Here is a 16283-nt window from a genome sequence, read left to right as displayed (position 1 = left end):
CTGATGGGAGCAGAGACCAGGGCTATGGGAGTGAGCCACCAAGACTGATGGCAGGAGGGTCCAGTAGCCCTTGCCTGGGCTCTGGAGAGGTGGCAGGGTTGGGCCGCTCGCTCGCTGTGGCACCAAGCTTCCTGGCATCCTTTGGCTCTCTTGTTCAGCTGGTGGCAACTGCCTGTGTTACCGCCATGCAGAAGGTGGTGAGCATGCCGGGACCTAGGGTGCTAAATGTGTGTGATCCACAACCTATGATGTTTGTTTTATTTCATCAAAAAAAAGCCCTGAAAACCCAGGGCTGAGTGATAGAAGCAAGCTCTTGTAGGCCATGCGGTAAGAGGCTTCCAGCCTGGGCTAGCCCAGTGCTGAGGAACTTGTAGCAAGGTATTTATCTTGGCTTTTGCTTGCCAGAAGTGATGGTTGTCTTGCAGACAGTGTCTGAGCCTTTCTCCTTCCCTGACATCTCTTTGGTCTCAGTGAAACTGCCTGTGTGGCCTGTGGGGCCCTGGCTCTGCTGGGGTGGGGGCAGAGGGCTACAGATGCCCTTGTAGTCTCTCTCTGGGATGGCTTTGGCCCTGCCTGGGGCTCCAGAGCTGCCCAGAGCCATGCTGGTGAGATGCAGTGGCTCCTGAAGGGGTGGGATGAAAGCTGCCAATGGCCTGTTCTCCTGCTGTGGGAGAAGACGGTGCTGCTGGATCCCATCCTGGTGCTGTCCCCATGGCTCTGTCGGCAGGAGCCTGACGGAGATGGCACTGTAGTGCTGTAACGCTGGGGACCAGGGCTCAGCCTGCAGGCCTAGAAGTTGTGTGAGCTCCCTTCTGGGGCTAGCCTGCAAAAACCCTTGGTATCTGCTAAGTGACAAGTGGGGCACTTAGTTAAGTTTCAGGGGGCAAGTCCTCAGCATTAGGAGGTGACGGGGAGAGCTCTGTGAGCACAGAGGGGACCCCATGGCTTGCCAGGGCTCTGGGGGAGGGGCATCTTGAGGGAGCTCACAGCCTTTTGATGATGGAAAGAAAACCAAGAGCAGGAAGAGTGCCTGCAAGGACTGGAGGGCCCAGGATCCATCTTCTGTGTTACTCCAGAAGAAAATCTGTGAGTGAAAGGCTGGGAAGCAGAGCCAGGGCAAGAACATCTTCTGACCTGGGAGCCAAGTGGGCCCTGGCAGGACCTGCTGGGTGCAGGCTGAGGCTGGCAGGTGAAGGTGCTGCTGGCAAGGAGGGGCGAGCTGGGTACCTTGGAGTCTCCTGCAGCCCAGAGGCCTCTGTGAAAGCCGAACTGAACCCAGATCTCCTACACTTCTGGCTCTGAAGAAACCCTTGGGATGGGGCTGCTCTCTGCTGGAGCCTGGCAGGATTGTTCTGAGCTGCAGCAGCCACTCAGTCTGAAATTTCCACCTGGTCCTTCCTGGAGAGCACTGCTGCTGCAGCTGCACACATCTGCCAGCCCGGCTTAGCCCCTTGTCCTCCGGGCCGTTCTGGGGCACGATTGGAGGAGCACAGGAGGGGCTGACAGGCTTAGTCATGAGAAAGTTCTGTGACATCTGTCCACAGATGCCATCAAACTCCTCCTCACTCAGCTGGTGGCACTGGGTGCCTTGCCTTACTGCCACCAAGCTTGATTTATACATGGGATGTGCTGGCCTGGCCTCTGCCATGTAGCTGGGATCAGAGTTAGAAGCCTTTGCCTCTTCTCCCTGGTGTGGTGGGCATGAGCCATGCACCATCGTCAGCATGCAGAGTTGGTCCCCTCTTGCGCTGGCCTGAGCGCTGCCTACCGGTAGGACCCATTGGGCTCTCCCCTTTGGAAAGAGAGGTGCTAGGTCAGACGAGAAATGACTCTGGGCTTCGATAAGGCCTGGGCCTAGCAGGGTGCTCCTGCCAGGGAGAGGAGACATGATGGGGGGTGCAGGGGGGTCGCTGGGCCTCGCCTGCAGGCTGATGGTGGTGTGACCTGTGCCCATGTGCCAAGCGAGTCCGACAGCTGCAGTGGCAAGGGAGGTTCTCATGTCGCTGTGGCTCGTGGAGTGGGGTTTGCATGGGACAGGAGGGAAACAGGAGGCAGGTGTTCGTGGGATTTGTGTCTAAAACACTTGTCAGATACTTCTGGGATCTTTGGCGCCCATTGCTGGCACTGTGGGAGCAGACAACTGCTGAGGGTCGGCTCCCCAGAAAGCATCTGTTGCCTGGAGCAGGGGGCTCTGGGCAAACCGCGGCAGCTCTGTCGAGTGTACCGTGGCTGTGGCCGCTGTGGGGAGGGACAGGGCTGTAATCTCACTGTGTCCCCTCGACTGTCACAGCTGGTGAGCGTGTTTGTCCTGGGGAGCTGCAGCAGTGTCCTGACCTGAGATCGGTGCCATTTCCGATGCTGACCCTGCCTGTGGTGGGGCTGCCTCTGGCCTTTCTACCACCACAGCACCAGCAGGAGGGAAGCAGAGAGCCCGGCTTTCTCCTGCATCTGGCAGTGTCCAGCCTACACCCAGTCCCCAGAGAAAGCCTGGGCAGGTGTGTGTCTGCTCGCCAGCCAGCCCTGTCTGAGGGTGCGTGGCAGCCCATGGAGGGTGTGCTGGGTGTTGTGGGTGTTGTGTCTCTGTGTTTGGGCGCAGCTGCTCAGGCAGTGCCTGCAGGGAGCTGTGGCCATCGGGGAGAGACCAGCTAAAAGGTGCTGCTGGCTGAGCCGGACCACAGCCACCAGGTGCAGGGTGCTGAGCTGTGGTGCAGGAGCCTGAGGGAACAGTTTTCACCCCACAGAGCTGTCAGGGTGCTGCATCACCACAGATCCCTCGTCGGTCCCCTCCTCCGTCGGGGGACAGTGTGGGGTCCTGGTCACACAGGCAGTTCTGCCTCTGGCACTGAGGTGCTGCTAAGAGCTGGACTTGCAACTGCAGTTCCTCTGGCCAGGCCTGGTGTGGGGGGGGTTGCTTGGGAATCACCTCTGCCTGCAGCCCCCCGTCCTCCTCTGGGCTGTGAGGTGGGTGCTACTCATGCAGCATCCTCCTGCGCTGCGGGGGCCCAGGAGGCAGCCAGCTCACTGGCCCCGTCCCAGCGTTTCTCTGGGGGCTGCTGCGGCTCGCTGGGGAGATGGTGTCTGCCAGCGTGGCGCTTCTTCCTCCTTGCTTGCCCTGTCCTTGTCCCCCTGGCAGCTCTTCCTTGCTAGTAGGGCTCGCAGCCTGCTCAAGCTCCTGCATCCTCCCCACATGTCTTACTGCTGTCATTGCTACTTGGCACAGACTGGTTTGTTTACTGCTTCCCTCTGCTGCTGCAGGGTTGGCAGCATCCGACACGTCTGTCAGGGGTGTCTGGGGTGGGTTTGGGGTTCTGGGGAGGTGGAGTGTGTCTCCGCTAGCCCCGGGTGCACCACTTCATGCTGGGACTGCGAGGTTGGTCTTACCCCATGGGGTTCAGGTAGCACTGAGCTGCGGGGAGGCATGTGGTCAGGCTCCTTGCCATGGCTCAGCAGAGCAGATGTCCCCAAGCTTGTCTCCGATTGCGTTTCACTCCTGCAGCGTTGTTGCTCTGAGTGGCACCAGGGTTGGCTCGGCCTCTTGGAGGGGTGATGTGGAAGGATGGAGTACCTCAGGTTCACCAGTCTCTTTATTGTGAATTTTTTTTTTGTGTTGTGTCTTGCAGAAATAATTCATCCCAGATTTGATGATAATGAAAATACAGAAAAAAGAAAAGCAGGTTTGTGACCCTCTCTCCTTCTCCCAACTCAGCTGGCAAGGCCTGGGGACCACGTCCAGTGTGTGAATTGTTGCTGTTGCTGTGTGGTGGGAAGCGGGCTGGGGGGAGCGGGGTGGGGCTTGCATTTCCAGACAGGGCCGCAGCTCAGCACGTCGAAATTTGACCTGAGCTGCAGCCTAGAGCAGATGAGTCTGTTGTGGGCAGTTGAACAAGGTGGGGTTTATCTTCAGTAATTGAAATGCTCTTGATTTAGTTCTGTTTCCTGTGGAGGAACAACCCTTCTTTTCCCTCAAAGCCCCTAGTATTGGTTCTTGTTTGAATCTCATCACCTATATATTACAAAACCGCATGTTTGCTGTGATTACTGCTAATAACGTGGTGCTCCAGGACTAACACCAGCGGGGAGGTTGGGGCAGATCACATCTGTGGGGCTGTGAGAGCTTGGCCAGGGAATCTTCCCTTGCTCAGAAATAATCCCATCCCACCAAGCTGCCATTTCTGAATTGCCGCATCGGATCATAACTACCTGCTGCTCTCAGAGGAGATTTATGAGCCAGTGGTCTTTGTATTAACTGTGGACAGAGGAAAGCCTGACCATCGGCGCTCTGATAAGGGGAAAGGACCTGTTACATGCATGGAGACTCGCTCTGCCTGCCGGGCTGAAATATGGCTGGAGATATAAAGCAAACTGGTCCACCCTGAGCTGATTTGTGTCTGTGCTGCTTTTAATGGGAAACCATTAAATTGAACACTGAGCTAGGGGATAAATCTGTTGGAGAGCGTGAGCTGGTGCCATTTCTAGCCAGCTCTGAAGCAGCGTCTTCGTGCTGCTCAGGGCAGCTGCAGATCGTGCCGTCATGGCAGGTTAATGGGGAGGAGGCAGGGAGGGAAGGGTTTAGAAAAGGCGAGTGTGTTGTTCTGAGCTTGCAGCACGCCAAACACTGCAGAGACAGGAAGGTGTGTGTACAGAGCAGTGAGACTGTAGGAAGTAGTGAGTGTATCAGTGTGTCCTAAAGATGCTGTGAAGAAGCAGAGCCAGCCTCAAGGTGAGGAGGAGGAGGGGAGCGTGGCAGGTGTTGCATACAAGCACTGCTGGGGCAGGGGGAAGGCCTGTAGGAGAGTTTTGGGGCACAAATGAGTGATCTTTCTCCTCTGGTAGCAAAGCCCAGGTAGGAAATTCTTACCACTCCACTGGACTAATATAGCAGGTTTGGCTGCTCTGGAAATGGGATTGCTGAAATGACGTGGGTTTTAAGCACAGCAAAGCCGTCCTCCCCCAGCATTTGGAGATTTTAGCGGGCTCAGCTGCCAAAGTGTTTTGTGTAGCTGCCCCTGCAGATAAAGTCTGGGAGGGAGATAAAGGCATGCCAGCGTAAGCAAGGAGGGGTAGGGGTCGAGCTGCTCATCTCCTCAGCTCTTCGAACTGGCGGCAGTGTAGGACAATCTTTGCAGCATGTCACGAAGTGGGCTACTGCATTCCTGGGGTCACCAGCTCTGAAAGGGCTGTGCTGGGCTGTCCCCAGAAGGGTCTGGGCAGCAATCAGAAATGCTGCTGTGAGTTCAGTGTTTGGAAGAAAGCTTGCCCAAGCAGGGCTCCTGGGGGTACTCTGGGTTCCTGATTGATGTGGTGAAGTGGGTGGCTGCTCCCAAGGTGGGTGGCTCCCTGCCATGCTCTGCAGAGCAAAGCTAGCAAGAGGTGCCATTCCATGTCCCCTGGACACCTGAGCCCAGGAGCTTGCACACCTTGTAAACAGACTCCTCGTGACACCAAGGAGGTCTGTTGCCTTCAGAAGTCCATTGAGCAGTCTCTCTGGAGAAGGTGAGATGCTTGTGTGGTTCCCAGGGCTGTCAGGGGCAATGCATTTCTGTATGTGTCTCCCTGCCAGCCTCTCATCTGCAGAAGCTCCATCTTGGTTGTCATGTAGGTGTAGGTTGAGGCTCTTGGGTACAAAGGCTGGCAAAATGCTAGCACCCTTCATATTGGTGAGAGATGGCAGCAGAGCTGTCAGCTTTCATTGGGAACGGGTTACAAATATGCTCTCTCCTTTCCCAAGTCCGTGGCTGCCCTGAGCAAGTGCCTTGTCCTGCCCATGTCCGCTGCCAGTAGATTACAAAGCCTGGGCTGGAGAGCTGGGGTCTTACAGCAGGCCATCTTGGGAGAAGCTCCTCTCTGTGCCCCCTTGGTGCCCCGCCCCAGCAGTGCCGCCCTTCCTGCACGGATTGGGATGGCTTGGCATGCAGGCACTGCCAACTGTTGCACCAGATGAGGGGCTGTTGTTAGCACAGGCAGGGTCTGTGTTTGCATGACTCTTCTTCCTTAGTAATGCATGAAAATCTGGTGGATTTATCACCAAGCTGTGACTAACTCGTGAAACCTGTCACTTCCCTCGTGACTTACAAGGCTTCATGCCAGAGTGTCTTGTCTGCTGGTGGAGGTGGGACAGGGGTGCCTAGCTACCCTAGAGAGCAATGACAAGTGATGGATTTTCTTTGAGGGCTTCAGCAGCACCATTGTTCCCTGGGCTGCCTCTCCTGTGTCCTGCTCCTCCCAGGGTACTGAAGGGTCTTCTACTCCTGCTTATTTCTGCCAAGCTTCTTGAATAACCTGAGAAATACTGAACTAAAATAAATACAGTTATCCCACAGTGCCTGTAAATCTCCTTATTCTACAGCCATGGAAATGCTCCCATCCTGCACAGACTGTAAGAGCAGAGCAGCATTGCTTGGCTCTTGGAGAGGGAGGGAATGGGAAGCCTGTGACTTCTGAGAAGCTCCTGCCTTCTCCTGGAGGGCTCTTCTGACTTTTCAGCGTGGGCTTGGAGGTGGTGGGAATGGCCTGATCCCCAGTGGTGTGCGGCCAGCGGTGTGAGGAGGCAGAAGGGAACAGCCCATGGCTGCTGTGCAGCCCTCACAGTGGAGACACGTCAGGGCACGCAGGCCCCCAGGAGTGTCTGTGGGAGCTCTGCTTGCCTTTGCTTCAAGTACTCACTTCATAAAAGGAAGGTTTTTCCTGAATTTTATGGGTCTGTTTAAGTGAAATGTGAGCTTTGATGTCTCACCTACTGCAAACGCTGCCAAGGGCCGTTACAAGAGGTCCCCAGGGCTGGAGCAGAGTCCTGACAGCAGTGGGAGCTCGTGCAGGGGAATGGGGGTTCCTCAGCCTAAGGGCACTTAGGGGCTCCTGGCCCATCTTGTGATGAGACTGTCAGGTGCCATGACCCTCAGTGCTGGGTGCATGGAGGAGTTTTGCTCTGCTGAGCGGCGTTTGGGCACCTGCTCTGGTAAGGATGAAGGGCAGGGGGAGTGGGGAGCTGCCAGGGTGCCCTGCTCCTTCACCCACAGCCAGGAGCGCTGGTCCTCATCCTCCCCCGTGGTCCCAAGGGCTCTTCGCCCTGCTGCCACTCGTGGCAGCATGCTGCTGCACAGGCCCTCCTCTTTCCATGATATTTTCCCTGCCTGCCTTCCTTCCTGCCCTGCCAGAGAGGACTAAGCAGGGAGGACAGCCTGGCCAGCCCAGGGCAGCAGCATTGCCCTCTGCCCCTTCCGTGCCCTGTGCCAGGGTGGTGGGGCACACGTGCCTGCTGCCAGGGCTGGCTCCGTCACGGGACGGAGCTTCCCGGCTGTAGTTCTTGAGGGCTGCGTCTTGGTGGAGCGTCTCGGGAATGGAGCCAGGCCCCACCTCTGTCACGCACATCCCATGGCGACTGCAGAGTCTGCTCAGAGACATGACAGAGGGTGGCACTTGTGTATTTTTAGCTTCTGCTGCATTGCATTAAGAGCTGGAAATGAGGGGTGTGGACACCCAGTGACTAGAATACAACAGCCCGTGCTGTGCACGCCACTGGTGGGGATTGCAGCTGCCGGAGAGGATGGCTCAACAGCCTGCTAGAATGCTGTGTATGGAAGAAGCTGCCTTTTCTGCTACTGTTGTGGGGCTCTGCAACTGGCTGTGCAGAGAGACTGGACTGGTGGCTGCCAGCCTGACCATCTTGAGGAGGCAGAGCTGTGTGATGGTCCCCATCGCGGGCTGCTGGCGCAGCAGCAGCCAGGCTGGTGGCTTCAGTCGGTGCTGCGGGGGGAGGCTGGGCAGCCCCCGGACATCAGCCTCTGTCTAAAGAACATGGAAAACTTTAATGACCCCTGCAGTCAGGGTCCTCGTGGACACTCCACATATAGGACAGATCTCTGCAGGGTTTGAGCTGTGCCTTAGAGCTAAATGCAGGCTTTCTGTGGAGGCATCGTGCTTCTCCCGGGGGCTGCTGGAAGGCCTGGCCCAGCCTGCAGTGAACGGGGGTTGAACGGTGCTGGCACTTGCATGCAAGATGGCATGTGGCACGGCTACTGCTGCTGGCTCTGGTCACGCTGCCCAGCATGGTGGTGTGGATGTTGGCTGGGCCTGGTAGCCAGGGAAGCTGGCTCTGCTCTTGGCAATGACCATGAGAAGGGGTCAGCCATGGCCTCCTCGCAGGCTGGAGCTGCCGTTCAGACCCTGAGGCTGTGGCAGAGCTTTGCCCTGCTGGGAACGCTGTGCTCTTGGCAAGGAAAGCCTGCAGGTCTCAGGGCAGGGCCCTGAGGCACAGGATGGGCAGTGGAGTGGACATCAGGCTGTTCCTCCTTTCCCCTTCCCACCCCCAAACTTGTGTGGCACTGCAGGGTTTGGGTACAGATCAGGGTGATGCTGACTGGCAAGGAGGCTCTGACACCCAGCAGTGCTGATGCAACGTCCGCTTCATCCCCATCACACCTCCCAGCAGTGCTGGCCACCTGAGTCCAGGGGAGCCTCTCTCTGCTCCCACTTGTGCAGGTATCGCATGGCAAGTGTGTAAGCTGTATAATCGGTGCCACCTTTATAGGGCAGAAGATGATGCTGGGCTGCCGAGACATGGGGTGGGAGCCCAGGAGCGCCGGAGGCAGGGAAGGTGATGTGGTCTCACAGGGTGTGGAGGGAGTGGGGCTCAGGGTGTGTTACGGTTCACTCCTGGCTAGGCACAAGGTGCAGGATCTTCTGCCCCATCCAGCTGAGTCTGACCACTTCTGCAGTACTTCTCCTGGGTGCTTGGGCTCAGTTTTCTCTTGTCTTCACCCAAAGCTGCCTACTCTTCTCCATTCTCACTTGCTCCTTAGGACTGTCATCCTGTAACATTCTAGTGTTATCCTGGCCCCCTGTTCTAGCTGCCCTTTACCTGTCCCCAGTTCCCTCCCTCTTCCCCTCCCCAATTTCTCTTTGCATTTGCTGTTCCCCTCCTGCTGTTCCTCTTCTCCACGGGTTCGCTTCGCAGGTAACTGTCACAGGCAAGGCGAGGACATGGGTTTTGGACCTGGCTCAGGCCACAGGCTGGCCCCAGGCTGGCGCATGCCCTGGGCAGTCGTGGGGAAACCGCTGCTGAACTTCACTGCTCCTAAGCTCCCTGCACACGTGCCAAGTGGAGTTTTTAAACTGTTCCTTCAGGTCCCTGTGAACCTAGCTCTGCTCTTTGCTGTGGAGCTTGGGGAAGGTCAGGGGTGCTGCGTGAGCCTCGTGGGCTGGGGCAGCTGGTGCATCTCGCAGGCTCAGCAGTGTGGGAGAGGGGAGGGAGCCCTTCGAGGACCAGGGACAGGAGCTGCTTTGCCTGCCATCTCCTCGTGGTGTTTTCCCCTAAGTCCTGAATAAAAACTGGGAAGTCGAGTCAAGTTGGGGCTATAAATGAAATTAAAAAATTTTAAGTTAAGGAAACACACCATTAAGGCTCACACTAACCTTGGCTTTGCCCTCTAATGGGGTCATGCAATTATAAGTGCTTTCTGTTAGCCTTCACAGCGCTCTGGGGAGGTTTTAAACATTTTTTTTCCCCGACCTTCTCTTTGACAGTAGTTAGACGCATGGGACAAGACTTTGTGCTCCAGCTGCTGCTGAGGGACTTGCTTTCCTATATGAAAAGTAATTTATAGAAGATTCCTCTGGGAATAAAAAAATGTACAAATGTTACATAAAATACATTCTGAAAATGTAAAATCATTACAGTTGTCACCAAAAAAATGCCAGTTGAGAGACAGCATGAAAGCACAGCTCTAAGGATAAAAAGCGTACTGGGCGTATGGAGGCTGCTTGAGTATGGTACCAGAGTTCAGAGATGGACATCACCTACCAAAACCTAGAAGTCATCGTCTACTTCACCCCCCTGCAAAATACCCCAGAAACAACAAACCTACGTGGATAGACGGGCGTGTAAGAAGACATGTAGAAGAGGCTGTTCAATGTAAAATGATGTTTCTCTTTAGTTAAAAAAAGTTGTAGTAAGAAAAAAGACACATATTCTGGGAATTTAAAAGTAACCCTGTAACTAGGCAGGACTAAAAAGATTTTGAGGAATCACTTGCTAAAGACATGGAGTCTAATAAATTTTTTCCCAAATACCTCAGGATTAAAAAGCTTCTAAGAGGAGTCAAACGGTAAATAAGCAATCGAGGTGTCAAGTGAGTGCTCACAGAAACGGTGCTGGCAGAACAGCTCGGTCAGGAAGACTCCCAACCCAGAGCCATCCCTGATGCCAGATGCATTGGAGAGTTGCTCTTAAATTAGAGGGTTTGATTTTGGAGCAAAGTAACACAAGCCACCATGCTTTGATGGTATTTAGAATTGTAAAGGAGCCTGACGAGATGTTTGGAATCACTAATAAATGGTGTTAGGGGCTGTCGCCCATCACTTGTCACCTGCACCTTAGCTGGGCCAAGAGAGCTCTGCAGGGAAAGGACGGGATGGACAATGGCAAAACAGTGAATGGGACAGAGTGGGTGACAAGGAAATCCTCCTTCATACTCTCACACCTTGAGAACTAGAAGCCATGTAGGAGGACAGCATGATTTAAACAAAATTAGTAAGTTTTTCCCATACCTTACCAGTTTGTAGTACTGAATGCCACCGGGTGCTTTGGCGCCCGTGGTTCCAGGTGAGTTGCTGCAGCTGATAGCTACCATGCTCTGGATGCAGTCCTGAGCCACAGTCAGCCTGGGCAAATGGGGAGGCAAAGCACGCTGCCTGCCCTGCCCCACTCCTGCCCACCTCGGGGTCAGAGCACTGGCCTAGACCCACCCTTGGCTGGCCCAGAGCAACCAAGGGGAGCTCACCTTGCCTGCCTGATGCAGCAAGCATCCTGGGGCTATCATTTGCCAGGTTTAGGCTCCTGAAGCTGGATATGTTTCTCCCCTGTGAAGGGGGTCTGAACGTGGCAGTGTGTCACTGCTGACTGTTGCTGCAGACACGGTGGCCAGCAGCGCGGGCAAAGCCGTGGGCAGCCTGATGGCTCGTGGAGACGTGTGTCTGGAGCCACTCAGCCTGGAGGTTGCTACTGCAGCAGAGCTCCCTGCGGTGCTGTGTCCGCATCAGTGTGACACAGGCCCTCCAGCCCCTCGCTGTTTGGAAGCAGAAGTAGTGGTTCCTTGCGGCACAGGGGCAGCAGCTGCACAGGTACAGCGTGCTCCTGTCTGCCGCAAAGGACCGGCCGGGCTGCCGCAAGCAAGCTGTGAGTGTGCTTTGAAGCCATGCAGGAGCACAGATAATGCTGGCGTTGCTTTCTCAGGCTTTTCCTGTTGACAAGAAGCCAGGATAAACTGAACCTCATCAAGGGGAAGTAGGAAAAGCCCATTTCCTGACTCGCAGCAGTGTGCCAAGCTCTGACTGCAGATTTGTACTCAGCAGCACAGTCCTATGTGGATGGCAGGAGCTTGCTGTGGGCTTGCAGGAGTACGACATGGAGCCTTTTCCCATCAAGACAAACCAAGCAGCCTTAGTTGCAGAAGGGTTTCTGGGGCTGGCAGTACCTTGCCTGCAGTTGGTGTGGAGGAGCCTTGTTTTTCTGCCCCGCTGTGCTTCTGCTGCTTATGCAAGTCCCAGCCGTGAGCTGCTGCATCCCACGGGCTGGTGTTTGATGGCCCTTTCATGGCAGGGCCTGTGCCAGAAGCTTCTGGCTGCTCCAGCTGGAAGCAAGAGCTGCTGACTGGTACCAGCACTGCTCCCTGGACACAACGGGCTGTGACGTCTGATGCCCATGGCAAAGTGCTGGCACTGCCGGATCTGGGGGCCTGCAGCGCTGCCTGGGAGCTGTGCTGGGCTGGACACGTCTGTACTCCCACCATGACGGGCTGGCCTAGAGGCTGGAGGGGCTGTTGGCAGAGGTGGTGCAGGGGGTGCGGAAGGATTGCTTGCATTTTCACAAACCTTCTCACAGCTCGTGGTTGTTTCTATAAAGCACTCAACTTCCTGCTGCAGCAGGGCTTGTGGCAGGCTGGGATGTCTTCATCAGCAATCACTGAAATGCCCTTTCCGATTTTTCGAAGCAGCACAACACAAGCACGAGGCAGTCCCCACAAAGTAGGTCATGGTTTGAGGCCTGCTCTCCTGACAGCTTTATCAGCCCGTCGCATGCGGTGGGGCCTGAGGCTGCTGGCGGGCAGTGGACTTGCCAGTGGCAAGCAGGACCTGCCTGGCTCCATCGCCTGGGTTGGAGCTGTAGATGCAGGCAGCAGATGGGGTAGCAGGGAGCTTTGGACCACTTGGCTGGTGTGCAGCGGTGGAGATCATGAGCCAGTTTCAGCACTCCCTGCTCCATGCTGGTTTGCTGGGAAATGCTGATGCACACAACGAGAGGGACCCACATTGCCATGCCTGGCCTTTGTGGCTCAGCTCCCCAGGGCACAGGCTGTCCGGGATGGAGCTGCTCCAGGTGCTCAGCACCATTCCCAGCCCAGTCCTGTGGGTGAGCTGGCAAACCCCTCTCCATCAGGGCAGGTGACATCGCCTGCTCTTGAAGGGCACCAGAATTGCAGTATCCAGACCTGTTGCTCGCTGGGTGGTCTGCCTGGAAGGGAGCAGCCCCTTGCAAGAGTCAGGGCTACAAGCTGTGGCTGGGAAGGAGTAGTTCACCCTCCTGCTGTGCAGGGATCCTGAAGATTTGCTTTCTGTCTGATATCTGCACTTGGCTGCTGTTCAGCACAGAAGCTAAAGGAGATCCAGGCTCTTGGGGGTCTCTGAGCTTTGTAGCTAATACAGTACATTGTTCCAGCTGATCCCCAGCTTGCAAGATCTGAGGAATGCAAAGGCTGCGACTGATCCTGTTGCTCAACCTGTGGGTTCAGTGGCAGCATCTATAGTGCTGATTTTCTCTCAGCCCAGAATAGGTTCCCCTTAATTGCTTGGGTGCACTTTGATTGCCTGTTGTGTGTCGGGACGGCTGCTCTCCCCTGTCCCAGGTCGCTGGAGCAGACTGGCAGCCGGGGCCAGGGCAGAGCACTGGAGGTGGCCACACATGGGCAGAGCTGATGCCAGATGTGCCATCAGCCCCACTCACGGGTGGCTGCAGGGGCAGTAGGGGTCCTTTCCGCTTTGCAGCCTGTTTCGTTTAATGCTTCCATCTAATCCAAATCAGAAATCCAAGTGTGCAGAGTGCCCTTCACCTAGATCACCCCGAACGGGCCCCAGTCCTCAGCCCGTAGGATGTAAATATTTGCATTCTCACCCGCAGCTTCTGGGGTATCTGAAGATCGGGATGGTGCTGGGGGTCTGTGGGGCCAGGGCATTGCTGACAGAGGCACTGGTGCCTCAGCACCAGGGTAGAGGCTTGTGGAGGAACTAGCACCCCTGGCCTGGGGCAGCCACAGGTGCAGGGTGCTGGGGCAAGCACTGCCACTGTCCCCACGAGTGCACCATTGCCTGGCACCTCCCAGGCCACTCACCAGTGGCCCCATGGCTTCCCTCCAAGGAGGTGCCACCTCCAGGCTGGCGGGACAGGCCTGGCGGGGGCTCAGCCCCATGCCTTGTCTCATGGGACAGCCACCAAACACCTGTCTGCAGCACTGGCTTTCCAGCCCTGGTCGCACTGCTGGGCTTTGTCTGGTGCTGAGCTGCCAGCCCCACGGTGGTGAGGCAGGCTGGGGATGGCTGCAGCTCTTCTCTGGTCACGGCCGAACTGTGCATTAAAAGGGTGAGTTAATCAGGTGGTTGTGGGTGTAAAGTTTGCCATCTGCGAAGGCTGCGGTTTTGCTCTCCCGCTGCAGGGCTGGAGGAGCAGCCTCAGACTGCCTGTGCTGCCGGGGCAGTGGGCAGCAGTGGGCTCTCAGCGGTGCCACGAGGGATCGGTGCTGGCTGTGGCCCCAGTGGCTCTCCGGTGGCCCCCTGATCACAGGCAGAGAGGAGAGGGTGCAGTGGACTGGCTGAGAGCGCAGGCAGGGCCAGGTGCTGCCAGTGCTGGCGTGCTGGGGATGGGAGCTAACTGGCAGAGCAGCTGAAGTGGAGCCCAACATGTTACTTTCCCCCCACTTGCTGCACACAGCTACGATTCTGCCCAGCCTTTTGTGCATCCCTTGCTCTCTCCCCCTCTGGCAGCTGCTGCAAGGAATGTTTCTGGTCCCCATTATGAATCACATCGTCACCTTGGGCTGTCCCCTGCCAGCCCCAGCAGCCTGGGCTGCTCTGGAGGAGCCGGGGTCGCTGCTCACAAGCCTGAGCTCCTTATTGCAGACACTCCTGCTGCTGCTCGAGCAGAGCTGGGCCTTTTCATGCTGTTTTCTGGTTGGGCCTGCCACGGGAGAGTGTGCTGCGGAGGCGGCTGAATTGCTTTCAATGTTCAGTGCTGGGAAGTTCACAGGAAGTGAAGGAAGAGCTGAAGCAGGAAGAGCAGCTCTGCTCTCCTGGGCTGGAGGGAGCCGTGACACCCAGCAGCTCCTGGGAAATGTGTTGGTCTAACCCTGTTCTGCTGCCCTGAGCTCTGCCCTGAATGGACCTGAGGGCCTGCTTCTTGCCTCCGGAGGCTGCAAGGAATCCTTAATTCCTTCTCCCTGCCCTGCCGAGACAATCCCTGGCTCTGGGCAACAGTCAGGAGGTGGCCTGGGCATATGGCTCACACTGGGTCTCAGCAGAGTGGGGTGTGGAGTGTGTGGTCAAAGACAGGACTGTGCTTGGGGACACAGCAGAGGGGCCAGTTGCCTCCACTCTGAACCTACATGGGCTGGTGGGGACCTGAAAGGCCTCTAACCTGTCACCCTCCCTCAGGCAGGTAAGGGGGATCCTCCCCATTGAGCTGCGTCTGCGCGTGGTGGCCATTAGCCAGAGTCCCCCGTATGTGGAGGGACATTGCTCGCACTGCGCCCAGGTGATTAGAGCCTCCGTGGGGCTGCAGGTCCCCCTGGAGCGCCTGCTGCTGCTATTCGTGGCATTTGCTTTACGTGCCGCCTTTCTGTTCTCTCTGCAGCCGCCAAGCTTAAAAGCGCTGAGCCGCTCCCCAATGTCGGATGCCTGGGAGTGCAAGGCACAGGACCCCTTTGCCAGCAGCGAGGAGCAGGACGAGGTGCCCCACCAGCTGACGGTGACGGCCACGGACTCAGGTGGCCAGTGCCAGTGCCCGGAGGAGGAGCCTGACGGGGCTCCCCAGAAGCGGAGCAGCACCCAGAACGGGATGCAGGACAGTGGGGGCGGGGGCACAGGCGTGAAGAAGAAACGGAAGAAAAAGGATCTGGGAGAACAGGAAGGGGGAGAAAAAGCAGCTGTGGAGGTGAAACCAAAGAGGAGGAGAGAGCCTAAAGAACCAAAAGAGCCTAAAAAGGCTAAGGAGCCCAAGAAGCCGAAGGAGCCCAAGCAGAGGGAGGTGGCCAAGAAGCCCCGGAAACCTCGGGAACCCAAAGGCCCCAAGGAGCCTAAAGACAAGAAGAGCAGCTCTGAGCCTTCCCCCAGAGCAAGGCCCAAGAAGAGCAGGTGGGTGGTGGTGTGACCTCGTCTCTGTGTCTGGTGTGGACGGGGCTGTGGGCTCTCAGGAGCTTCGGCCAAGAGAGCCACGCTGGGCTACGACATTGCAGGGTGCGCGGGCTCCTCGTGCTGAAGGCTGGACATTGCTGGTTGGGAGGCCAGGATGAGCTCTCCGGCCATGCAGAGACAAGACAGGCAGGTGTCCTTTTGGGGATGAGGCCCTGTGAGACCCCAGATCCAGAAGAGGACCGAAGAGTCTTGGCCTCTCCTTGGCCTGGCCTTTTTGCTGAATGTCCTGGGGGATAGAGGGACCTTAGGGAGGTGTCTCACCAGGACGGTGAGGTGCTGTGTGGCAGAGGGCCTGTCATACCTCTTTTGGGGCCTGGGCAGAGGGTCTGTGAGTGAGACGAACCTGACCCTGGGCTGTCTGTGCATGCGAGGGTCCCTGCATGGCCAGGGGCTGGCAGCCTGCCTTCCCTCGGCTCGGCTTTGGGAGGATGGTGGAGCACATACAGTCTCCTCTCCCTTCCTGGACAACAGGACCCATCCCTCTCTCGCAGCTGCAGAGCTGTGCTGGCAGCAAGATGAGCAGTGGGGGGAGGCCCGAGGACTCCCATGTACTGCACAGCCCAACACCACCGCCTCCAGTAATTCCTCATGCTTTTAATTAACAGACTGATTGGCCAGAAGCTCTGATTTCTTAACTGATTTATTTTTAATTGGGAATGTGTGCCGATAGCATAGCAGGTCTCAACAGCACCAGCGTCATTTGGTTTACTGTCGTGGACTAGTGAGAATAAGTGTTTTTGGAGAGTCCTGTACAAAGCAGGCTTATCGATTGGAGCTGGGCCCTCCTCATGTACTGTAAATAATCCATAGGATGAATATAATTCTAC

General features: G+C 56.6%; 1 protein-coding gene across 7 annotated transcripts in view; it reads left to right on the top strand.

The window, feature by feature from the left end:
* CHD6 (chromodomain helicase DNA binding protein 6) overlaps positions 1-16283 on the top strand; it is a 92514-nt gene that overhangs the window by 28625 nt on the left and 47606 nt on the right. For 6 of the 7 annotated variants that reach the window (XM_074842783.1, XM_074842778.1, XM_074842782.1 and 3 more), the window contains exons 2-3: positions 3621-3674; positions 14897-15396. In XM_074842783.1, the coding sequence (XP_074698884.1) occupies positions 3642-3674; positions 14897-15396 (533 nt within the window). In that variant the 5' untranslated portion in view covers positions 3621-3641. The remainder of the gene's footprint in view (positions 1-3620; positions 3675-14896; positions 15397-16283) is intronic. The other variant, XM_074842780.1, reaches the window with a different exon arrangement.

The sequence above is a fragment of the Strix aluco genome, chromosome 17, assembly GCF_031877795.1.
Source record: "Strix aluco isolate bStrAlu1 chromosome 17, bStrAlu1.hap1, whole genome shotgun sequence".
Lineage (NCBI taxonomy): Eukaryota > Metazoa > Chordata > Aves > Strigiformes > Strigidae > Strix > Strix aluco.
Note: the sequence above shows the minus strand (reverse complement) of the source record. Positions and strands in the feature narration are given on the sequence as shown.